Genomic DNA, 22,476 nt, shown 5'->3' with positions numbered 1-22,476 from the left:
TTTTAAAGATGGCACTGACATGAAGGATGCCAGGAAGTTCTGGGACATCCGCTGAGTGCTGAGTCATTCTGGGAATGGCTCGTGTTGAGACAAAGCGGGAATTGGAGGAGTGATGCCGTGGGCAGGACAGAAAGTTAACAAGGTCAAGTTTGGAAGGACATGGCGAGAAAACACAATAGGCCTCACAGTACAACTCGCTCCAAACATCTCAAAGCAATCCGGACACAGCCGCAAAACGTAGCATTCAGCTCAAAGTGTTTGGTCAATGGCCTTTCATCAGAACGTCATTGGTCTGCAATGTTGATTCTGACCAGGGGTTTAGTCTGAGAACTGGAGTCCCTCCGTGAGGGAAACTTGGAGACTACAGAGGTAAGAAGGTCTGCTAAATCTTCCGGCATTCCCGTTCCTGACTGGCTGCTGCTGAGCTCTCCATCGAAATTAGGACCCTGTCCTGGAGTTGTCAGCCAATCAGAGTCAGCACTGCAGCAGATCCACTCCGACCCTCCAGTAGGGGATCACTGCCAGGAAAGGCAGGTATTAAAACCAGAGGACATTGGAGAAAAAATTAGGCCATTCGGCCCATCGAGTCTGCCTGGCCATTCTTTCGGGGCTGATAAGTTTCTCAACCCCATTCTCCCGCCTTCTCCCCGTAACCCCTGAGGGATGGGTTTCTGTGTATGGAGGTCACAGTGAGGGGGGTGGGGAGGTAGGATGTTTCAAAGTGAGGGTTGAGTCTCAGGAGCTACCCTGTCCTCTCGGACCAATCCTCCGATCTTGCACAGATTAGGGTCGATCAGGGTAGGATCAGGGTGAGTCTTCCTCACTGATCAGGAGCTGAAGTCATTGCAGGCCTGAGGGAAGGAGGAGGCCCTTTTGTAGTTGTCACTTGAGCTCTCAAGGGCCTCAAATTGAGTGCAGGCTGGGGAAGCTGACTTGGGGCCTCGCTGTTGAGTGCTCAGTCCCTGGGGGAGTGAGAAGTCTAGTGGGTATCCCCCCCAATGCCAAACTGCTGAGTTCTCCCCCACCGTCACTCCCCTGCCCTCTGCTCCTTTCTCACTGCTGCAGCCTGAGGTGCTGTGCATTTCCAATATTTTCAGTTCTGAATCTATACAAACGGACTTGCATTGGCCAAATGACAGGCCGCCCCACAGCCTCTGAAAGGCAGTGTTAGCATTCAGGCAGCGGATCTCCTTGGCAGGATCTGAGGAAATGCTTCTATGTTAAACACTTATTCAGATGTCATTCATTTCCAGAACTTTCTTTAAGAGGGTGCTTTCCGTCTTTGTGTCTGTTCTCCTTATCCAGTTCTAATGAATAGACTAACACAGGCCAGCTCAGTATAAGGGAAACTTTACCTCAGCCTTACAAGTGAAGCTGGGCTGAAACATGGTTTGATTTCCCGAAGGGATTGTGAATTTATCCAGTTCACAGCAGACCTTTTACACCTGGGAAATTGTATAAATCTCAGAGCTTTTGCCTCTAATAGCACATCGTAGAGAGGGCGAGGATTTCACGTGACAGAATTATAAAGCAGAGAACTATGTGAGAGTGTGGCTAGTTTAATATTAGACTAGGAGTGGAGACAGTAGGGGAAGCTGAGAGAGAGAGAGATGCAGCAGTAAATGGTGTCACATGAGACTAGAGAGTGTGTCTAGCAGACCTATATTTAGTCAGCAATTTACAACCACAACTTACACAAGAAAGTAAGAAACCTGACTTAGCCTGAGGCAAATATCAGCAAGAAATAGATTCTGGATAATGAAGGCAGTCTTTAAACATGACTTTGGGGCTAGGACCAGGGGCTGTCTGTCTGTGTGGGCCATGAGGATTTCCTACAATTCATGGGATGGCAGGAGTTAGCTTCTGGAAGAAAGAGCGGTTACATTCTCCAGTCCTGCTGAAATTGTTACTTCTGCCCCAAATAGATAAAGGATGTCTTGTTTGAAGAACATTCTCTTGGCTCTCTGCCTCAAACTAAAAATTTTCTTTCACAATCAGCACATTCTCTGTGAGGGCGGTGACCATTACAGCAATCCATCGGTCAGTCCATTACACACCAACCCCACCCCTCCCCCCTGCCACAAGATCAAAGTCCCTCCAGAGGAAGGGAGGGGCAGACTGACCTCAGCCAGAAGCTGGGTGTCCATCTCCAACACACCTCAGAGCATCCCACTGTCAGGCTCAGGGACAGGATACGCTTGGGAAATCTGGTCAGCATGGACGAGTTGGGCTGAAGGGTCTGTTTCCATCCCGTGTGACTCTATGACTCGCAATGAATGGCTGCTGCAATGTGATCACACAGCTCTGATGGTGGCCATTCAGCCCATCATGCCTGTGGTATTTCTTTGGCAGGACTCTCCAATGAGCCCCGTTTCCCTGCTCTATTTCCTTGCTCTTTCCCTAATCGTGCAACAACTTCTTATTTACATATTCATCAAATTCCTTAATGTTTAATCTGCTTTCACTGCTCGCTCAGGCAGGACATTCCAGATCTTGTTTAAAAAAAAATTCCTCCCAATCTTGACCCCCACCCCCAACTGTGACCAATTTTGCCAATCGACTTAAATCTGTGTCATCAGATTCCCACCTGTCCAGCCAGTGCAAACAGTTCCTACTTGTATACACCAATACAGTTTCCAGCACTTTGATGAACACCCTCCCCATCTCCACTCAAAGGAGAACAATTCCAGCTGCTCCCCATATCATTGAAGTCCCTCCGTCCCAGTACATAGAATCCCTACAGTGTGGAAAAAGTCCACAGCAATCCTCCAAAGGGTATCCCACCCAGACCCATTCCACCAGCCCTGCATTTCATAGAACCTGACAGCGCAGTACAGGCCCTTCAGCCCTCAATGTTGCACCGACCTGTGGAACCAATCTGAAGCCCATCTTACCTACACTATTCTATTCTCATCCATCCATTTCCCATGGCTAACCCACCTAGCCTGGACACTATGGGCAATTTAGCACAGCCAATCCACCTCACCTGCACATCCTTGGACTGTGGGAGGAAACCCATGCAAACAGGGAGAATGCTCACACACATATGGACAGTCCCCCGAGGCTGGAATTGAACCTGGGACCCTGGTGCTATGAGGCAGCAGTGCTAACCACTGAGCCACCGTGCCATCCTTTCCTGTCGATGCCTCCACACTGTCTCTTGAACCTTCACTAACCTCCCACCTACCGTCTGGTGACCAGACACGGACACGATCCTTCAGCTGAGGTTGAATGAGATGAGGGTGACAATGTGAGCCTTACTTACACCTGTCCTCTTACTCTCCTCTAGATTCAGATAAATCCAGCTCACACATGATCTCTGCAGATGATGCGGAATACCCCAGGGAGTACAGGACCCTGGGGAATGGAACCCGACGCTTTTCCAACGTGGGCCTGGTTCATACCTCGGAGAGGCGGCATACGGTAATCGCGGCACAAAGCCTGGAGGCTCTCACCGGCATGCAGAAGTCGGACATGGAAAGGAAGAGGGAGGCTTTCCTGGACCACTTGAAGCACAAATATCCTCACCACGCCACAGCCATCCGTGGGCAGCAGGAACGGCTTCGCGAACAGGTACAACACTAATACTCATTCCCCATTGTGTAAAACCCAACATCTCACATTGAATTCCCAGAGGTCATATGCAGCCAATTTAAGAAGTGAAGCAAAACCGAATGTTGTGACTCAAAGGCAGATTGCTGCATTGTAAACAAAGGCAGCAATTGCTGGAAAAGCTCAGCAAGCTCTGGCAGCAAAAGTTGAGAGAAATCAGGGTTAGCATTTTGGGTCAGGTGATTCTTCTTCAGAACTAGCTTTGGGTGCATTTTAAGCCAGGGTAGCTCCAGCAAGTTAACACTCTGTCCTTTCATCTGGAATTTACATTTAACTCAGACTTAAGGGATAAGCGCTGCTCTCTCTGCCTCATACTGTTCGAGCTCGATCTGAAATGTCTTCAGCAAAGAGTGAGCTGGTTCATTGTACCCATGACCTCAGAACACAAAAATGCTAAACAGCTGGGTGCTAATTCCTCACTCATTAGCAAGTTGGTGAAATCAGGCCTTGTTGAACATATCAGGATCCATTGTTGGATCAGACTATATAATCCTGTTGATGCTAAGTCAGAGCTGCTTGTGACTCAGGCTTTACGTGCTATAGTCCTTTTTACAGACAAAAATAAAAATTCTCAAGCATCCAACGTTGAGAAACTTTACTAAGTGCAAATGATAGGCCTGATTTGATATAACAGAGCCAAAGGGATGTGTATAAGGGTGACTGCAAGGCTCTGTAATGATAATTGCTCAATTCTTGTCATCAAACCCACCTTTTATGGTTTGCTCTCCTTAACCATCAGCAAACTTCCTCTGAATGAAAGTATCCCCAATACCAACAGGTTTATTACATGCCCATCATTTTAATGAAGGATTCAGCTATTGTCTCTGATGGCAATGCTAAAAGATTGATTAAGAGGGAAAGAAGGGGCAAGGAGAGAGAGAGTCCCAGGCTCTGGCTGAAAGTATGGTCACTATTGGCAACATTTGATGCATAAAGGCCAGAGGTGATGGATGGAAGGGTTCTGGAGAGTTTTCAGGGACAGTCAGGTGTTGGAGGGAATTCTGGATTAGTGGTGCTGAAAGAGCACAGCAGTTCAGGCAGCATCCAAGAAGCAGCGAAATCAACGTTTCGGGCAAAAGCCCTTCATCAGGAATAAAGGCAGTGAGCGGCGGTGAAGGTGGCCCAGGACCTCCATGTCCTCGGCAGAGTGGGAGGGGGAGTTGAAATGTTGGGCCACGGGGCGGTGTGGTTGATTGGTGCGGGTGTCCCGGAGATGTTCCCTAAAGCGCTCTGCTAGGAGGCACCCAGTCTCCCCAACTGGAGGGAAGTTACACATGAGGATTGAAATTTTAAATTTCAGTTGAGTAAAACCAATGTAGTTCAGGAAGGACAGCACTGATGGGTGCAGGATAGGATATGGGCATCAGAGGTCTAAGCGAGCTAGGGTTTACAGAGAAAGTTGACCAGGGGAAAATTCAAGTAAGAGCTATACGGACAAGGGTTTCCAGATGAGCTGAGCTGAGGGGGTTCAGAAAAGACCGTGTTATGTAGCAGATTTTGATTTGTTGACGGTACCAGTCTGGAGCCAAACAGAGGTCAGGGACATTACTTGGAGATGTGCTAGAATTGACAATAGACAATAGACAATAGGTGCAGGAGTAGGCCATTCTGCCCTTCGAGCCTGCACCACCATTCAATATGATCATGGCTGATCATCCTTAATCAGTATCCTGTTCCTGCCTTATCTCCATAACCCTTGATTCCACAATCTTTGAGAGCTCTATCCAACTCTTTCTTAATTGGTGGTGAAGGTATAGAGTTTGAGTCAGAGGCTGAAGACTATGCTTTTGGCCTTTTCAATGTTTTACCGGATGGAACAGCTCATCCAAGATGAAATATCAGGTGGTGGTGTGTCTGGGAGCGAGGTTGGTTGGTGAGAGCCGGGTGCCATTAATGTGTTGCTGAAGTAGGGAGGTTACATATATAAGAAAGTGGAATAGGCCAAGGGTGAATGGTTGGGAGCTCCAGAGGTAATGAGGGAGGGGTTGGAAGAGAAGCCACTGTGGGAGAAGTTTCGGCTCTGATTGGTTAAGAGTGGGACCCAGGTGAGATCAGTCACACTGCACTGGATAATGGAGGAGAGATGTTGGAGGGTGATGGTGGCCACATGGATGACTTGGATTAGGGCCATAGCAGCGGGCAGGGTCTGAAAAACTGACACCACTGATTCAAAACTGGAGCTGTGATAGGATTGGAGATTTTAAAATAAACATTCACAAGATGTGGGCATCGCTGGCTGGGCCAGTGTTTATTGCCCATCCCTAATTGCCCAGAGGGCAGGTAAGAATCAACTACAAGAGCCATAGAATCATACAGCATGGAAATAGACCCTTCGGTCCAAACACTCCATGCTTACCATAATCCCAAACTAAACTAGTCCCAATTACATAGCAACATAGAAAATAGGTGCAGGAGTAGGCTATTCGGCCCTTCAAACCTGCACCACCATTCAATTTGATCATGCAATCTCAGTATCCCACTCCCGCTTTCTCTCCATACCCCTTGATCCCTTTAGCTGTAAGGGCCATGTCCAGCTCTCTCTTGAATCTATCTAATGAACTGGCACCACAGGTTCCCAACTCTCCGAATGGAGAAATTCTTCCTCATCTCAGTCCTGAATGGCTCATCCCTTATGTTTACACTGTGACCCTCTAATTCTGGACTTCCCCAACATCAGGAACATTCTTCACACATCTAGCCTGTCCAGTCCTATCAGGATTTTATAGGTTTCTATGAGACTCCCCCCCGATTCTTCTAAATTCCAGCAAATACAAGCCCAGTCAATCCAGTCTTTCCTCATTTGTCAGTCTCATATCTCTCCAAACCTTTCCTATTCATGTATTTATACAAATGTCTTTTAAACTTTGTAACTGTGTCTGCATCCACCACTCCCTCTGGAAGTTATTCCACACATGAACCACTCTGTGTAACAAAGTTACCCCCCTGTCTTTTTAAATCTTTCTCACTTTAAAAATACCCCTCCTTGCCTTGAAATTTGCCACCCTAGAGAAAAGACACCTGCCATTCACTTTACCTATACCCCTCATGATTTTATAAACTTCAATAAGGTCAACCCTCAACCTCCTACACTCCAGTGAAAAAAGTCCCAGTCTATCCAGCCTCTCCTTATAACTCAGACCTTCTATTCCTGCAACATCCTGGTAAATCTCTTCTGAACCCTCTCCAGCTTAATAATATCCTTCCTATAACAGGGAGACCAAAACTGGACACCATATTCCAGAAGAGGCCTCACTAATGTCCTCTATAGCCTCAACGTGACTTCCCAACTCCTATATTCAAAGGACTGAGCAATGAAGACAAGCATGCTAAACACCTTCTTACCCACCCTGTCTATATGTGACGCAAACTTCAAAGAATTATATACCTGAACCCCTGGTCTCTCTGTTCAACAACAGTATCCAGGCTGGAGATCTGGGTAGTGACTGGATAGCGCAGATTGAGAATTGTAAGAGATTTGGAGTTTGATAATTGACAATGTGGGGTCAGGAGATGAGGAAATTATTTACAAAGTCAATGGGGGCAAGGTCATGGAGGCACCTTAAGAAATCTTCAGTTCTACCAACATCTTCAGTCTGATACAGGTAATAGCCCACTCAGAATATTTTGATTAAATCAGACATTAAATAGATATAAATAGTAAAGGCATGAAAGGGTATGGAGAGAAGATCGGGATATGGAGAGAAGATGGGATTATGGCAGTGAGATCCAGGATCAGCCATGATTGTACTGAATGCTAGAGCTGGCTTTATGGGCTGAATGGCCTACTCCTGCCCCTATTTTCTCAGTTTCTATCAGAGCATTCATTTTACAAACATTGAACTTTACACACAAACTTAATCTTGTTTCATCTCGATTGCCTAACCGATTAGTTGACATAGTCCATGTAACAAAGTGGTAATCAATGTGAGGGTTTGTGACGTTTCTCGTGCTTGTGTCCTTTTCCCTGAGTGATGTCGTTAACCTTCGCAGTAACACCCTCATCGATGTTCCTGAATCCGTTCCCGACCTCACCCCTCCCTCTGCCTCAAACCCCTTCAGTTCCACAGCCCTCGAGATATCTGTGCTTCTGCAATTCTAGCCTCTTGTTCATCTCTTTAATCACTCCACCGTGGGCGGTCATGTCTTCAGCTGTATGTACAAACATTTCAAGCAGAAACAAGCCATTCAGCCCCTCCATCCCTTGCTGCCATTGATTAAGGTCATGGCCAAACTAATTGTAGCCTCAAATCCACACTGCCACACATCTCTGATAAGCCGGCAACCGCTCGCTGACAAGACTAGTCAAAGATTCTGCATCCACCATCTTTACAGAAAGATAGTTCCAAAGATTCAAGACTCATTGGGAGAAATTTTTTTTAACTAATTTCTGTTTCAAATGAGCAACCCTGATTTTCAAAAGTTGCCCCAATGTTTTAGATTATCTTACACCTCACCCTGTCAGGAACCTTCAGGATTTCATACCAGCCCTGAGTTCTGCAACTCTGTCTAAATTTCACCATCCTCTACCTCTCTTTCCCCCTTGAAAGTGTCCCTTAAAATTTACCGCTCTGACTAAGCTGCGGTCTTTAATGGCTTAGGGTCAAATTGCTGAATTGTATTCCTTTTCTTAAATTCATTCACAGGATATGGGTGCCACTGGCTAGGTCTGCATTTATTGTTCCTATCATAGAATCCCCACAGTGTGGAAACAGGCCCTATGGCCTAACAAGTCCACACTGACCCTCCAAAGAGTATCCCACCCAGATCCCCTCCCCTATTACTCTCATTTACTCTTGACTAATGCACCTAGCCTACACATCCCTGTGACACTGTGGGCAAATTAACATGGCCAATTCACCCTAATCTAGACAGCTTTGGACAGTGGGAAGAAACCGGAGGACCCAGAGGAAACCCACGCAGACACAGGGAGAATGTGCAAACTCCACCAATACAGTCACCCGAGGCTGGAATTGAACCAGGGTCCCTGGCACAGTGAAGCAGCAGTGCTAACCACTGAGCCACCGTGCTGCCCTGTCTACATGCCCTGGGGAAGGTGATGGTGGAGAGTTGCCTTCTTGAACTGCTGCAGTCCATGGGGCGTAGGGGCACTCACTGTGCTGTTCGGAAGGCAGTTCCAGAATTTCGACTCAGTGACGGTGAAGGAACTACAATCTAGATCCCATCCTGTGAACTGCTTTACCATAGTAACGCTGTTCTATCAATACAAGTTTTATTTTTACAAAAGGGGCCACCTTACTGTAACCTCCTCTAAAGATACTGAGACACAGCACTCAATAGAGACAGCAGTTTCCTGGGAATGTCAAGGCCAGTCCTATCCTTGAGGATCTCATTAGCAGTGAAATTAGAACATCATACGTGTATGGAATGAGCTGCCAGAGGAAGTGGTAGAGGCTGGTACAATTACAAAGGCATCTTGATGGGTACATGAATAGGAAAGGTTTAGAGGAATATGGGCAAAATGCAGGCAAGTAGGACCAGATTAGGTGAGGTCAGCATGGACAAATTGAAATGAAGGGTCTGTATCTGTGCTGTACATTGCTATGACTCCATCATGTCAATGGTGTCTCTCCAGCAAGTGCTGGCTTTGTTACCCTCAAATCTTTCTGTTGGGGGAGGATACTGCTGAGATAATACCTGAGACTCCATTTCCTCTGCAAGCTTGATATAAAAGATTGCTTGGCAAAATTTCAAATGAGAGAGTGACTGTCCTTAACGCCAAGGTCCATTTGACCAGTAGGGCATCGATGATACAATAAATTCAATTGGAATCAGGGAAATCTCTCCTCTGGTTGGAGTCAGACCTGGCACCGAGCAAGATAGGTGTGGTTGTTGGAGGTCAATCATCTCAGCTCGAGGTCATCTCTACAGGAGTTCCTCAGGGGAGTGTCCGAGACCCAAACATTTTCTGCCTTTTGGTCAATGACCTTAACTCCATTGTAAGGTCAGAAGTGAGGATTTTCACTGATGGCTGCACCATTTCTGACTCCTCAGATACTGAAGCAGCCCATGTTCAAATGCAGGAAGATCTGGACAATATCCAGGTTTGGGCTGACAAGTGGCAGGTAACATTTGTGCCACACAAATGTCAGACTATGACTATCTCCAAGAAGAGACAATCTCATCACCACCCTTTGATAGTCAATGGCATCATCACTGCTTATCCCTGGCTATCAATATCCTGGGTAATACCATTGATGAGAAACTCAGCTGGACTCACCATATAAACACTGTGGCTACAAGGGCAGGTCAGAGGCTAGGAATCCTGCGGTGAGTAACTCACCTTCTGACTCCCCAAAGCCTGTCCACCATCTACAAGGCACAAGTCAGGAGTGTGATGGAATACTCCCCACTTGCCTAGATGGGGGAAGCCCCAACAACACTTGAGAAGCTTCATACTATTCAGGGCAAAGCAGCTTGATTGACACAGCATCCACAGACATTCAGTCCTTCCACCATGTACTCAGTAGCAACAACATGTACCATCCACAAGATGTACTGTAGAAATTCACCAGGACTCCTTAGACAGTGCCTTCCAAACCCATAACCACTGTCATTGAGAATGACAAGGGCAGCAGCTACATGGGAACACCACGATCTGCATGTTGCCCTCAATCCTTGGAAATCTATCATCGTTCCTTCAGTTTCGCTAGATCAAAATCCTGGAACGCCCCCTAAAGGCATTGTGGGTCTACATGCAGAAGTTCAAGAAGGCAGCTCACCCCCACCTTCTCAAGGACAACCAGGGACAGGCAAGCAATGCAACCAGCAACATTCACATCCACTGAATAAATTTAAAAAGGCAGTGAGCTCTCCCCACTGTCCTGCTCAATATTTATTTCTTAACCAATAGCACTGAGAGAAGGTGACCGTGTTTGTGGCTGCTTGCTGTGCTTCTTGCATTAACATGGTGATTGCATTTCATCAGCATTTCAGTGGCTGCATCGTGCTTTGAAACATCCCAACGGTGCTATACAAATGTATGTCATTTTTTTTGAGATGCTGCCATTTTTAGCGTCGATGGCAACAGACCTGAATGGCATCTTCCAGCAGGTTCATTATTAATATTTGATCTGATGTGAGAAGGTAGCATGCAGCTTGACATCTCCTCTCTCAGTGACACTACATAGAACATAGAAAAGTACAGCGCAGAACAGGACGTTTGGCCCATGATGTTGTGCCAAGGATTAATCCTAATGTAAAATAAAATAACCCAACCTGTGCACCCCTCAACTCACTGCTATCCATGTGCATGTCCAGCAGTTGCTTAAATGTCCCCAATGACTCTGCCTCCACCACCACCGCTGGCAACGCATTCCATGCATTCACAACTCTCTGTGTAAAGAACCTTCCTCTGACATCTCCTCTATACCTTTCTCCTAATACCTTACAACTGTGACCCCTCGTACCAGTCAATCCTGCCCTTGGGAAAAGTCTCTGGCTATCGACCCTACAATGCAACTTATTGATTTGCATGTGGTGGCTTTTGCTTTGAAGTTCTTTCTTTAAAGAGAATGTTAGTTCTTTCACTGGTGGGTTCATGCTCTCCTTTACCTACCTTACCTATCAGCTGGGGAACAGCCATATACAGCCCATGATAACATAGAACATAGACCAGTACAGCACAGTACAGGCCTTTCAGCCCTCGATGTTGTGCTGACCTTTTTTCCTATTCTAACATCACTTGGCTGACTTTAGCTAACTGGAGGTAAGAGTGAAATAGCTGAGTACTAAGTCGAGAGTGTAGTGCCGGAAAAGCACAGCAGGTCAGGCAGTATCCAAGGAGCAGGAGAATCGACACTTCGGGTGTAAGCTGTTCATCAGGAATGCCCGAAAAGTCGATTCTCCTGCTCCTCGGATGCTGCCTGACCTGTTGTGCTTTTCCAGCACCACACTCTGGACTCTGATCTCCAGCATCTGCAGTGCTCACTTTGTCCTAGCTGAGTACTAACCCTAACACTGCAAGAAGAGCAGAATAAAAACCCACCCAGGGTTCATTCATGTCCTGCAAGACCATTGAGTGATATCGACTGGCTTCTCTGTTCTTGTGGGTCATGGGTGAAGCCAGAATTGTTCTCACCTCTCATCCCACATGCCCCCACTCATTGAAGTACTTAAGAAACAAAGCGAGAGTTGAGCATGCTTTAAGTTAAAAGAAAGAACTAACTTCCTTTATACAGTTCAGAGCTTCCCAAATTGTAGGCCATGAAATGCGATGTTGGAGTGACAAGTCCTGAAGCAGCGATGACCCATGCAGTTTGGACTGTATGCGGACAGCTGTAAGGTCCCTTAAATGTAGCTCAGGAACGAGCACTGCTGCCTCACAGCGCCTGGGATTCAGGTTCGATTCCAGCCTCCAGTGACTGTGCAAACTCTACACAGATATTCTTCCTGTGTTTGTGTGGGATTCATCCGGTTTGCTCCCACAGTCCAGGGATGTGCGGGCGAGATGGGTTAGCCGTAGGAAATACATGGCTACAGGAATGGCGTCTGGGTGGGATGCTCTTTGAAGGGTCGATGTGGACTCGATGAGCCAAATGACATGCTTCCAGCCTCGTGTGGCTGTCTGTATGGAGTTTGCACACTCTCCCCGTGTCTGCGTGGGTTTCCTCCGGGTGCTCCGGTTTCCTCCCACAGTCCAAAGATGTGCAGGTCAGGTGAATTGGCCATGCTAAATTGTCCATAGTGTTAGGTGCATTAGTCACAGGGGAATGGCTCTGGGTGGGTTACTCTTCAGAGGGTCGGTGTGGACTTGTTGGGCTGAAGGGCCTGTTTCCACACTGTAGGTAATCTAATCTAATGTAGGTAATCTAATCTATAGGGATTCTATGATTCTTAAAATCTTTGTGTAATGTTGTGTTGGTGGCTGTGGCCCATGATTATTTCTGCCAACACGAAACTCATGAGAAGTTCAATGTTTGGTTTGTAAAGATCCTGCCGTTTAAACAATTTCCAAGATGCTGAACTTTTCTTTCTTTCCCTGCCCTCCCTCTCCCTCTGGAACAAGCCCCCATTTCCCGTGCTCAACAGCAGTCTCCCATCCCCAGGTTACACAGAGGCTGAGGCACACGCCAAGTGTTGATAGAGCAATTTTCCTGGCCTTTGCATGTTCCAGAAAACTCTCCAACCAATGGGAATACCTTTTGAAGGATAGTCACTGTTGTAACATAGAACAGAGGAACCAATTTGCACACAGCAATATCCCATACATGGCAATCCGATGGTGACCAGACTGCTTTTGCGTTGGGAGATAATTATTGCACAAAACACCAGCAAATAAATACGCTGGGATCTTCCTAGAAAGGAAGGCAGAAACCTGGATTTAACATCTCATCTGAAAAAAGCAGTAACGCTGACAGAGCAGCACTTCCTCAGTCCTACACCCAGAGGGTGGGCTTGGTCCCTTCAGTCAACTGACAATCTGTTGAGTCAGAGGCTGCCAAGTGAGCCAAGGCAGACAGGTTTTATTTGGGTGTAACTCGAGATGATACTGAAGCAAATGGTATAAATTGGCTCAGGAGACAAGAACCTATGTACCACTTCATGTGACATTGAAATATTGGCAACTCCTTTCACCCTGTTGATGGTATTTGAGCACCTTGTATAGTGAATGCCGAGCGATGTGATTATCACACAGCTCCCTGTGCGAAATGCGTGTGTGCCTGACTCCGAGAATAAAGTGCGGCCTCACGTATCTTCACCTGGCATCTGTGCCGCACAGGTGTGATTCCTGGAACCCCTGCCCCCCACCCCCTCCAGTGGGATTGGTAAAGGAGATCTCTCAGCTGCCAGGTGGGTGATATATTCAGCGAGCAGACAGTCTCAGCCCTTGCAAACAGATGCAGAGTTCCCACTGGTGCACGGTGGCTGTAAGCAGTTCATGATGACGTAGTCACAGTCAGGTTTTGGGCTGTCGTTTGCAGTGTGAAGTCAGAAGCTGCCCTCCCTGCTGAGTGAGAAAGGGAAAGCGGGGGAGGAGACGTGAAAATCATGTGCTGTACGCTGAAGACCTGATATCAAATATAAGAATAACTCCACTATGCAGCATAAGAGAAGGAGGCCATTCAGCCCACTGGCCCTCGTGCTGGTGTATTTGGTACTGTTATCCAATTGCAATTTTTGATACCAACTAGCCACAAAAAGACATGACCCACTCTCACTGGTATCCCTTACATACAGATGAAAAAGGACACCACTTTGACTGGGACAACACACCCATCCTGGGACAGGCTAAACAGAGACACGCACGGGAATTTCTAAAGGCCTGGCATTCTGACCAGAACTCCATCAATAAACACATCGATTTGGACCCCATTTACCAACCTCTTAGAAAAAGAACCAGAAATGATATCACCCACCATAAGTGATCAAGACACATAAATAGAAAGCGGGATAGAATACCAGCGCTTCATTGAGGGCTCATTGATGATGTTACCCAGCATGGTGACGAAACATTTGAAAACAAACCTTCCAGCTCAGTGAGCGAACTTACAACTTGTTATCCAAGTAATGCCATTCCCTTGCTCTTTTACAATAGCCCTTTAGGTTTTATTTTCCTGTCACTCATTTGTTTAGTTATTGTGGACTCTGCATGAGCTAGATGAGAATAACGTCCCTGAAGCAGAGAATGGAATGATTGGGATAGGAGGAACCCCAGTTTGTGGCCTTACATGGGTCAGATACTTGAGAGTCTAGGAGGTCTCCAGCACTGAGAAAGGCCCTTTGGCCCATTAAGTCTTTGCCAGTCAAAAACAACCTCTAACTCAGAGGTGGGGATCCTTTTCATGTTGGAAGCTGCATTATGTTAGTTGTAATCTAATAAGGCTGCATCCAAGAAACTTCAATTATTATATTCTTCAAAATTCAAATTATTTTGTAAAAATCTAACTATTATGTAATAACTAACTAAAAAAAAGAAAAAATGTTAATTTTAAAGTTAACTAACCTTTTAATGACTTTGTTGTGACTGCTTTTTGTAGGAAAGCATTTGAATATCTGGTTGTAGCACGGAGGTCTGCAGTTTTAGCTGATCCTCTAGATGGGTATCTGTCATTTGTGACCTTAAGAGTATCTTGATTTTGGTTAAGTGGGAGAATGTAGATTCGCAGCAATATTGTTGAATTTTCTTTTACTCTCTGGTATTTTAAATACATTCATTTTAAAATTAAAATAAAAATAATAAAGGATGAAAAAAACATATCAATAAAAAAAAAGATTTGCTCTGCAAAATTTGGATTCATTCAAAAGGCCACACACAATGACCTAGAAGGCCGCAGGTTCCCCACCCCTGCCCTAACTATTCTATCCCATTTTCCAGCACTTGGCTTATGCCTTGGCATCACAAGCGCACATCCTCGTAAACATTATGAGGGTGTCTACCTCTGGCGTCCTGACAGGTAGTGAGGTTCAGATTCCCACTCCCCTCTGGGTGAAAACGATTTTCCTCACAACCCCTTTAAACCTTTCGAAACCTCCCGCCCCTTCCTTTAAATCTATGCCATTTGGTCATTGATTCCACCATCAAGGGGAGACATTTCTTCCTGTCTACCCTATCTATGCCCCTCATAATTCTATACATGTCCCCTTCTCAATCTCCTCTGCTGCAAGGAAATCACCCCCAGTCGAGGCAATCTCTCTTCATAACCGAAACTCTCCGGTCTAGCAACATCCTAGTAAATTTCCTCTGACTCTCTCCAATGCTAACACATTCTCCTATTATGAGGATTCCTGAACTGCACACAATACTCTACAATAGCTGTGGGCTAACCAACTTTTCCTACGAGAGGCCCCTTTTCGGTCATGGCTGACCATGGGTTGCATCCTCGTTGTTCTAGCTTCCTGCTTCCCTGAAGCAATGTCGCTTGTGACTGATGAGACCAATGCTGGAGTGACAGTCCCGGTCGCAGAGGTCACATCTGTATGTGGTTGTCAATCTGTTAGAACTGCTACAGTTTCCTACATTTCCAGCATAAACTCCCTGCTCTCAAACTCTGTTCCTCGGCTAATAAAGGCAAGTATCCGATATGCCTTTGTAACGACTTTATCACATGTCCTGCTATCTTAAGGAACTCGTCTACACCAGGGTCCCTCTGACCCTCAGTGCTTCCCGGGGTGAGGGAGGAATATGAGGATGGGAGCAGAGAGTGGGGGATGATGGTTTTCCACTGCATCTGCCTTTAAGAAGCTGGAAGCACAGTATGGATATTTATGTGAGAACAGTTTGACAATTTTGCTTTAAACAATCAGAGCAAACCTTCCTGCTCTGATTATAATGTCACTGAGATGGAACAATGTGACCAAACTCTCCCCACGTCCCCTTAACACCCTCCCTTGTTGGGGCAGTAAAGAGGGTACTTTCCATTCAGCTCCCATCTACCTCACCTGCCATTGTGTTTTGCTGGTCATTTTTGACATTGTAAAATGGCCAGACTTCCTGCCAAGTAAGATGTGTGGAATGTTAGCTTTGGCTCAGTACAAAGTGTTTAATAATATTTAGGCTGACAATAATACCAGGCTGTGCAAAGGCGATATCAAAATGCAGAGAAAATCCCAATCTGTCAGCGATAGTATCCAATGGCTAATCTATTGCAGAGGGAGAGGTGGAGGCCACTCAGCCCTTTGAGCCAATGCTGCCAATCAGGCAGATCCTGATTGATCCATTTGCTGACTTTTGTTCCATAGACCAGAGCCAAACAACAACCTGTCTCTTGCCTCATTGGAGGTTGTCATTAACCCAGGATTTCCAGCTTTGATATCCTGGGATATTTTGCGTTAAGTCACTGATAGGAGCAGGCATTGAATTGGAATATGACTCAGATGTAGTTTGTCTTTGAGCAAATTACTGCAGATTCCGGAATCTGAACTGAAAACAAAATGTGCTGGAAACCACAGTGGGTCAGGCCGAGAGAGAGCAAACTAATGAGTCATCTAGACTCAAATCATTGTGTCTCACTGTATTGTTTTGGTTCTGTAATCTTCGATGTAATTACCTTAACAAAAATCTATTAATCCCAGTTTGGAATTAAAGTGGACTCTCCCCCACCCAACAGTAATTTAGCTCAGAGTGAGTTCCAGATTTCCCTTTGTGTAAGGAAATACTCCTTAACATCACCCTATAACTGCCCACGTTAGATTCAAAGGCTGTGCCCAATGTCCTGGATTTACAAAGGAAATATTTTCTCACTGTCTGCTCTGTCAACATTTTAAATCATCTTAAACGCCTCAATTAGATCATCTCCTAACACACTCCAGGGATAGAAGTCTCATTAGTGTAAACTGTCATCAGAAATGGGCCGTGTGAGTTGTTACAGTCAGGAATATCTGCACAGAATCAGTGTCTTTCCATCGAGGGAACTGATTCTAAACACAGCCTCTATAGCTTTCCAGAGAGTACGGTTTCAATGTCCGAGATCCCCTAAAACAGGACCTTGAACAAAGAATAAAGAAAATGTACAGCGCAGGAACAGGCCCTTTGACCCTCCAAGCCTGAGCCGATCCAAATCTACTGTCTAAACCTGTCGCCCAATTCCTAAGTGTCTGTATCCCGCTACTCCCCACCTACTCATGCATCTGTCCAGATGTATCTTAAATGAATCTACCGGGCCTGCCTCTAGCTCCACAGCTGGCAACGCGTTCCAGGCACCTATCCCCCTCTGTGTAAAGTATTTCCCGCGTGTATCCCCCTTAAACTTTTCACCTCTCACCTTGAAAGCATGACCTCTCGTTATTGAATCCCTCACCCTGGAAAAAGCTTATCTATATCCACCCTGTCTATACCCTTCATGGTTTTGTAGAACTCAATCTCCTTTTTTCTAATGAAAACAATCCTAACCTACTCAACCTCTCTTCATAGCTAGCACCTTCCATACCAGGCAACATCCTCATAAACCTTCTCTGCACCGTCTCCAAAGCGTCCACATCCTTTTGGTAATGTGGCGACCAGAACGGTACACAGTACTTCAAATGCGACCGAACCAATGTCTTATACAATCTTAATATGACTTTCCAGCTCTTATACTCAATACCCCGTCCGATGAAGGCAAGCATACTATATGCCTCTCTCTCCCTCCAGCACATGCATGCACCGTTTCTCTCGCTCTCATGCGCATTCCCTATTTCCCTCTTTCTCACCATGCACAAAGTCTGTCTCTCGTGCTCACTCAAACACTTTCCCTTACACAGGCACAAACTTCTCTCTCGTGCATGCACAATCTCATTCACGCATGTACAGTATCTTGCTGTCTCATTCACATGCAAAGACACTTTCTCGCACGCAGGCAGCAAAGTCTATCGCTTGCATGTACACAGTTTTTTGCATATTCACACATGCTGTCTCTCACACACATGCACTGTCTCTCTTGTGCACGTATGTTCTCCTTACTAAAGTCCATGTATATGACATCTCCAGCCCTTCCTTCATCTATCAACTTGCTCAATTCCTCGAACAACTCTATTAAGTTGGCATGGCACGATCTCCCCCTGCACAAAACCATGTTCCTATCACTGATAAGCCCATTCTTTTCTAAATATAAATAGATTCTATCCCTCCATATCTTCTCCAGCAACTTTCCCACCACTGACGTCAGGCTCACTGGTCTGTAGTTACCCGGAATATCCCTTCTACCCTTCTTGTACAGGGGGACAACATGAGCAACCTTCCAGTCATCCGGCACCTCACTTGTGTTTAAGGATGCAACAACGATATCTGTCAGGACCTCAGCTATTTCCTCTCTCACCTCCCTCAGCAACCTGAGATAGATCCCATCCAGTTCTGGGGATTTGTCCACCTTAATAACCTCTAGCCTACCCAACACATCTTCCCTACTTATGTCAACATGATCTAGACTAAACAAACTTCTATCTCTAATCTCACCATTCATCATGTTCCTCTCCTCAGTGAACATTGATGCAAAGTAGTCATTTAGAATCTCACCCATTCTCTCAGGTTTGACACACAGCCTTCCTTCATTATCCTTTAGTGGACCAATCCTTTCTCTAGTTACCCACTTGCTTCTTATATAAAAATAAAATGCTTGGGATTCTCCTTAATATTGCTCGCTAAAGCTATTTCACAACCCCTTTTAACCCGCTTGAATCCTTGTTTAAGACTGGTCCTACTCTTCCAATATTCCTCCAGGGCCCGTTCTGTTCTTAGCTGCCTAGACGTTATGTCAACTTCCCTTTTCCTCTTAGCTAGTCGTACAATTTCTCCTGTCATCCACGGTTCACAAATCTTGCCCTTCCTATCCTTTGCCTTCAACAGGTCAGGCAGCTTCAAAGGAGAAGGAGAATCGACATTTTGGGCATAAGCCCTTCTTCAGGAGGCCACATTGGGTGCAGCAGATGCAGTAAATGATGTGTGTGGAGGTGCAGGTGAATTTCTGATGGATATTGAAGGATCCCTTGGGGCCTTGGAGGGAAGTGAGGGGGGAGGTGTGGGCGCAAGTTTTGCATTTTTTGCGGTTGCAGGGGAAGGTGCCGAGAGTGGAAGTTGGGTTGGTGGGGGGTGTTGACCTGACGAGGGAGTCACGGAGGGAGTGGTCTTTCCGGTACGCTGATAGAGGTGGGGAGGGAAATATATCTTTGGTGGTGGGGTCCGTTTGGAGGTGGCGGAAATGACCTCCCTCCGGATCCTCCGCTCTTTATTTTATCATTGGATCATCCTTCGTCATTTCCTGGAGGAAGAGCGACTCACACATTTTCTCAGTCCCAATCCTCAGACTCAGCACCGCCTTCTTGACCTGCAATCTTCTTCCTGACCTCTCCGCCCCCACCCAGTCTGACCTATCACCCTCACCTTGACCTCTTTCCACCTATCGCATTTCCGACACCCCTCCCCCAAGTCCCTCCTCCCTACCTTTTATCTTAGCCTGCTGGACACACTTTCCTCATTCCTGAAGAAAGGCTTATGCCCGAAACGTCGATTCTCCTGTTCCCTGGATGCTGCCTGACCTGCTGCGCTTTTCCAGCAACACATTTTCAGCCTTCATCTGCTCTCTGCCTACTCTTCCCCTTAGTAATGCTATCTTCATGATTCTTACGGTCTCCAGTTCCCAGCCCCCTGCCACATTAGTTTAAAACAGCAGTAGCAAAAACTCCCCCCTGTTTGAGAAAGTTAAAAAATCGCACAACACCAGGTTATACTCCAACCTGTTGGGCTATAACCTGGTATTGTGCGATATTTAACTTTGTCCTCCCCAGTCCAACACCGGCACCTCCACATCTTGTTTGAGAAAAGCACGTGTTCATAAAAGATGGGCACGGAGATCAGATTTCTTTAGTTGTCTTGATCCTGCTGAGATAGTCCGTCAGACAACAGGGTAAAAATAGAGCATGGGCTATTGAATAGATCTGTACGAAAGCTTGAATGTCAAGGGCTCCCAACCTAACTATATCTTGTCGATCACAGTAATGTTTATTTAGATGCTGAATGGATTGTTGATGTACCAGCAACACGAACCTAAGGGCCAAACTGTGTCAGGAAGGGGCTTTGGAGATTTGCGCAAACCTCTCATTTATCAAAAGTAATGGGAATTATTTTAATGCAAACCAGGAGTCAAATCCTAGGGCATTATTAAGGTCAGCCAGATGGGGTGGGCGACGAGGGTGGAAGGGTTTGAAGGGGTATATTATGAAGGCAGTTTGCTCTGGCTTGTATTTCTTCTGAGTGTAGCAGATTGAGGAGTGAATTACCTGAGGAAGTCTGCAGAGTGTTGAAGGGATTTAATCGGCTTGATCTGGAGAAGACCATTTTCACTGGAGAGGGGTTGGGTTAAGAATAAAGGACATGATTTTACCCCAGAGTGAAATCAGAAAGCAGTTTTTCAGGTGGAAATCTAGATCTTTCTACCCTCAGAAACTGACTGCTAAACCAGTTTGAGAGTTTGTGACTAGGATGGGTAGGTTTTTAATTGGGCTGGGGTGGAACAAGGCAGGAAGATGGAGCTCAGACATTGAAAATCTGAAGGGGCCAGCCCTGTTCCTAGGCTGTTCAGTGTGATCTCAGGAAACGACTCTATGACTACAAGAGATAGTAAAAACCTGCAGCTCTGACCCATCGAAAGCTATTGAGACAAAAGGGTCAATTGAACTTTTTAAAAAATCTGAATGGATTTTATGTGAAGAAAATAATGGTTATGAAACCAAAGCAAGTCTCTCAGAATCACAGAATTGTTATGGGGCAGTAAGAGACCATTTGACCCATTGTGCTTGTATTTCAAGTAGATGAAGATATCATGTTTACATCAGCCACCGTCTAATTAAATAGAGGAAGGAGCTCAAAGAGATGATCAGCCTCATCCTGTTCCCAGATCATCGGGAAATTCAATGAAGAGGTGAAACTGGGGAATGGGAGGTGGAGTGAGACTGTGGTGGGGAACAGGAAAAGGGATAAAGGTCCGTGAGGTGAAAACATTAGGAAGAGAGAAAGGATGGAGACTGTGAAGAGGAAGAGAGAGTTGAATGAATGAACAAAAACTACGCGATGTAGAAGCGTTGGCAATGCCAAGGGGATGTTCAGCTTAGAAAGCTGAACAGAGGCCGCGCTGTTCCTCTATGAAGGATCCTGTGGCTAGAATCTTTCTCCGTGTTGATCTTGGTTTAGAGAGGGACAAATGGCCTAGGGCGGTGCCCTGAAGCTGACTTTGAGAGTTTAATGTCCAGGGAGTTTGAGGCAAAGTGTAAAATGTGGCATTGTCTTTACTCAGTCAGTACTTGAAGGATATCACATATCCAGCATGAACTAATAAAAGGCACGTTATGGGTTTTCCGTTGACATGGTGTCTCTTTGGCCAAGTGTGGAGGGTAGATTTCATCGAGATGTATATTTTCACTCTCTGGTCAAAACGATACAAGTTTCCAATAACACAATGTTTAGATTCAGCAGATCAGCCAGTGGACTGAAAGTCATAGAATGAAAGACTGATTTTTAAACTGCATTCTCAGGATTTGAGCATAGGTGGCAGGGCTCAGAGCAATTCAATTACAGAGTGTTATATCACAGAGCAGGCCATTCACCCCCTCGGGAGTGTAATAGGCTGATCCAGAATTGACCTTGAGAAGTTGGTGGCTGAAGTAGCTACACAGAGACCAGTATCCCGTCCTCAAGTCCCTGACACTGACCCAGCTCCCTCAGAGCCAGCTCTCAGAGTGAACAGGATGTCTGACACTCCTCTTTATATCTGTCACCCAGGGCTCCCTGATTGGGGCTGTTCATCATATTCTATGAGGTCCACCTGTCTGAGCCTGTTCCAATCACTAAAGCCACCTTCTTGAACTGCTGCTGCTCTTCTGGTGAAGGCCCCCTCACAGTGAGATTCTCTTTTACAACTAAAGCCATTGCAGCAGGCATTGAATGGTCAGCTACATTGATATGGGACTGGAGTCACATGGAGGTCAGACTCTCCACGGATGTCCTTCTCGAAAGGACATTTATGATCGGTGTGGGGTTTCTTGACAATCCAGTCATTTCATTTTCTTGCCAACACTGGCTGCTTTGTCTAGATTTATTTAATTAACTCGGAATTGATAAAAAAAAAAACATGCCCCTCACCCAGGAAAGCCCACATTCTCCAAATGAATAAAAAAGAGCTGAAATTAAATTCCATCAGATTTGAACAAGTCAAATAATGTGGACTTAAAAAAAGCTCTTGCCTCCAGGTCATTTGCTCAGTAACACGAGAACAGCAATACCATACTATTAAAAGAGGAAAGAATAGGAGGACTGTAGGGAGACTGAGGTCACGGCAGCTAAAGGGGCAGGCTTTAGTGCTGAGGTCAAGGGAAAAGCATTGTAATATGTGTTTGTGTGTGTGTCTGTCTGTGTGTGTGTCTGTCTGTGTGTGTGTG

At 45.9% G+C, this 22,476-nt stretch overlaps 1 protein-coding gene across 1 annotated transcript in view; it reads left to right on the top strand.

Annotated features, from left to right (window-relative positions):
- The window catches only part of LOC122539627 (SRC kinase signaling inhibitor 1-like), a 523,191-nt gene that overhangs the window by 213,210 nt on the left and 287,505 nt on the right, over positions 1-22,476 (top strand). Inside the window, exon 4 of the mRNA XM_043674625.1 lies at positions 3,290-3,573. Within this exon, the coding sequence (XP_043530560.1) occupies positions 3,290-3,573 (284 nt within the window). The remainder of the gene's footprint in view (positions 1-3,289; positions 3,574-22,476) is intronic.

The sequence above is a fragment of the Chiloscyllium plagiosum genome, chromosome 33 (assembly GCF_004010195.1).
Source record: "Chiloscyllium plagiosum isolate BGI_BamShark_2017 chromosome 33, ASM401019v2, whole genome shotgun sequence".
Lineage (NCBI taxonomy): Eukaryota > Metazoa > Chordata > Chondrichthyes > Orectolobiformes > Hemiscylliidae > Chiloscyllium > Chiloscyllium plagiosum.
This window is presented reverse-complemented; position numbering and strand designations above follow the sequence as displayed.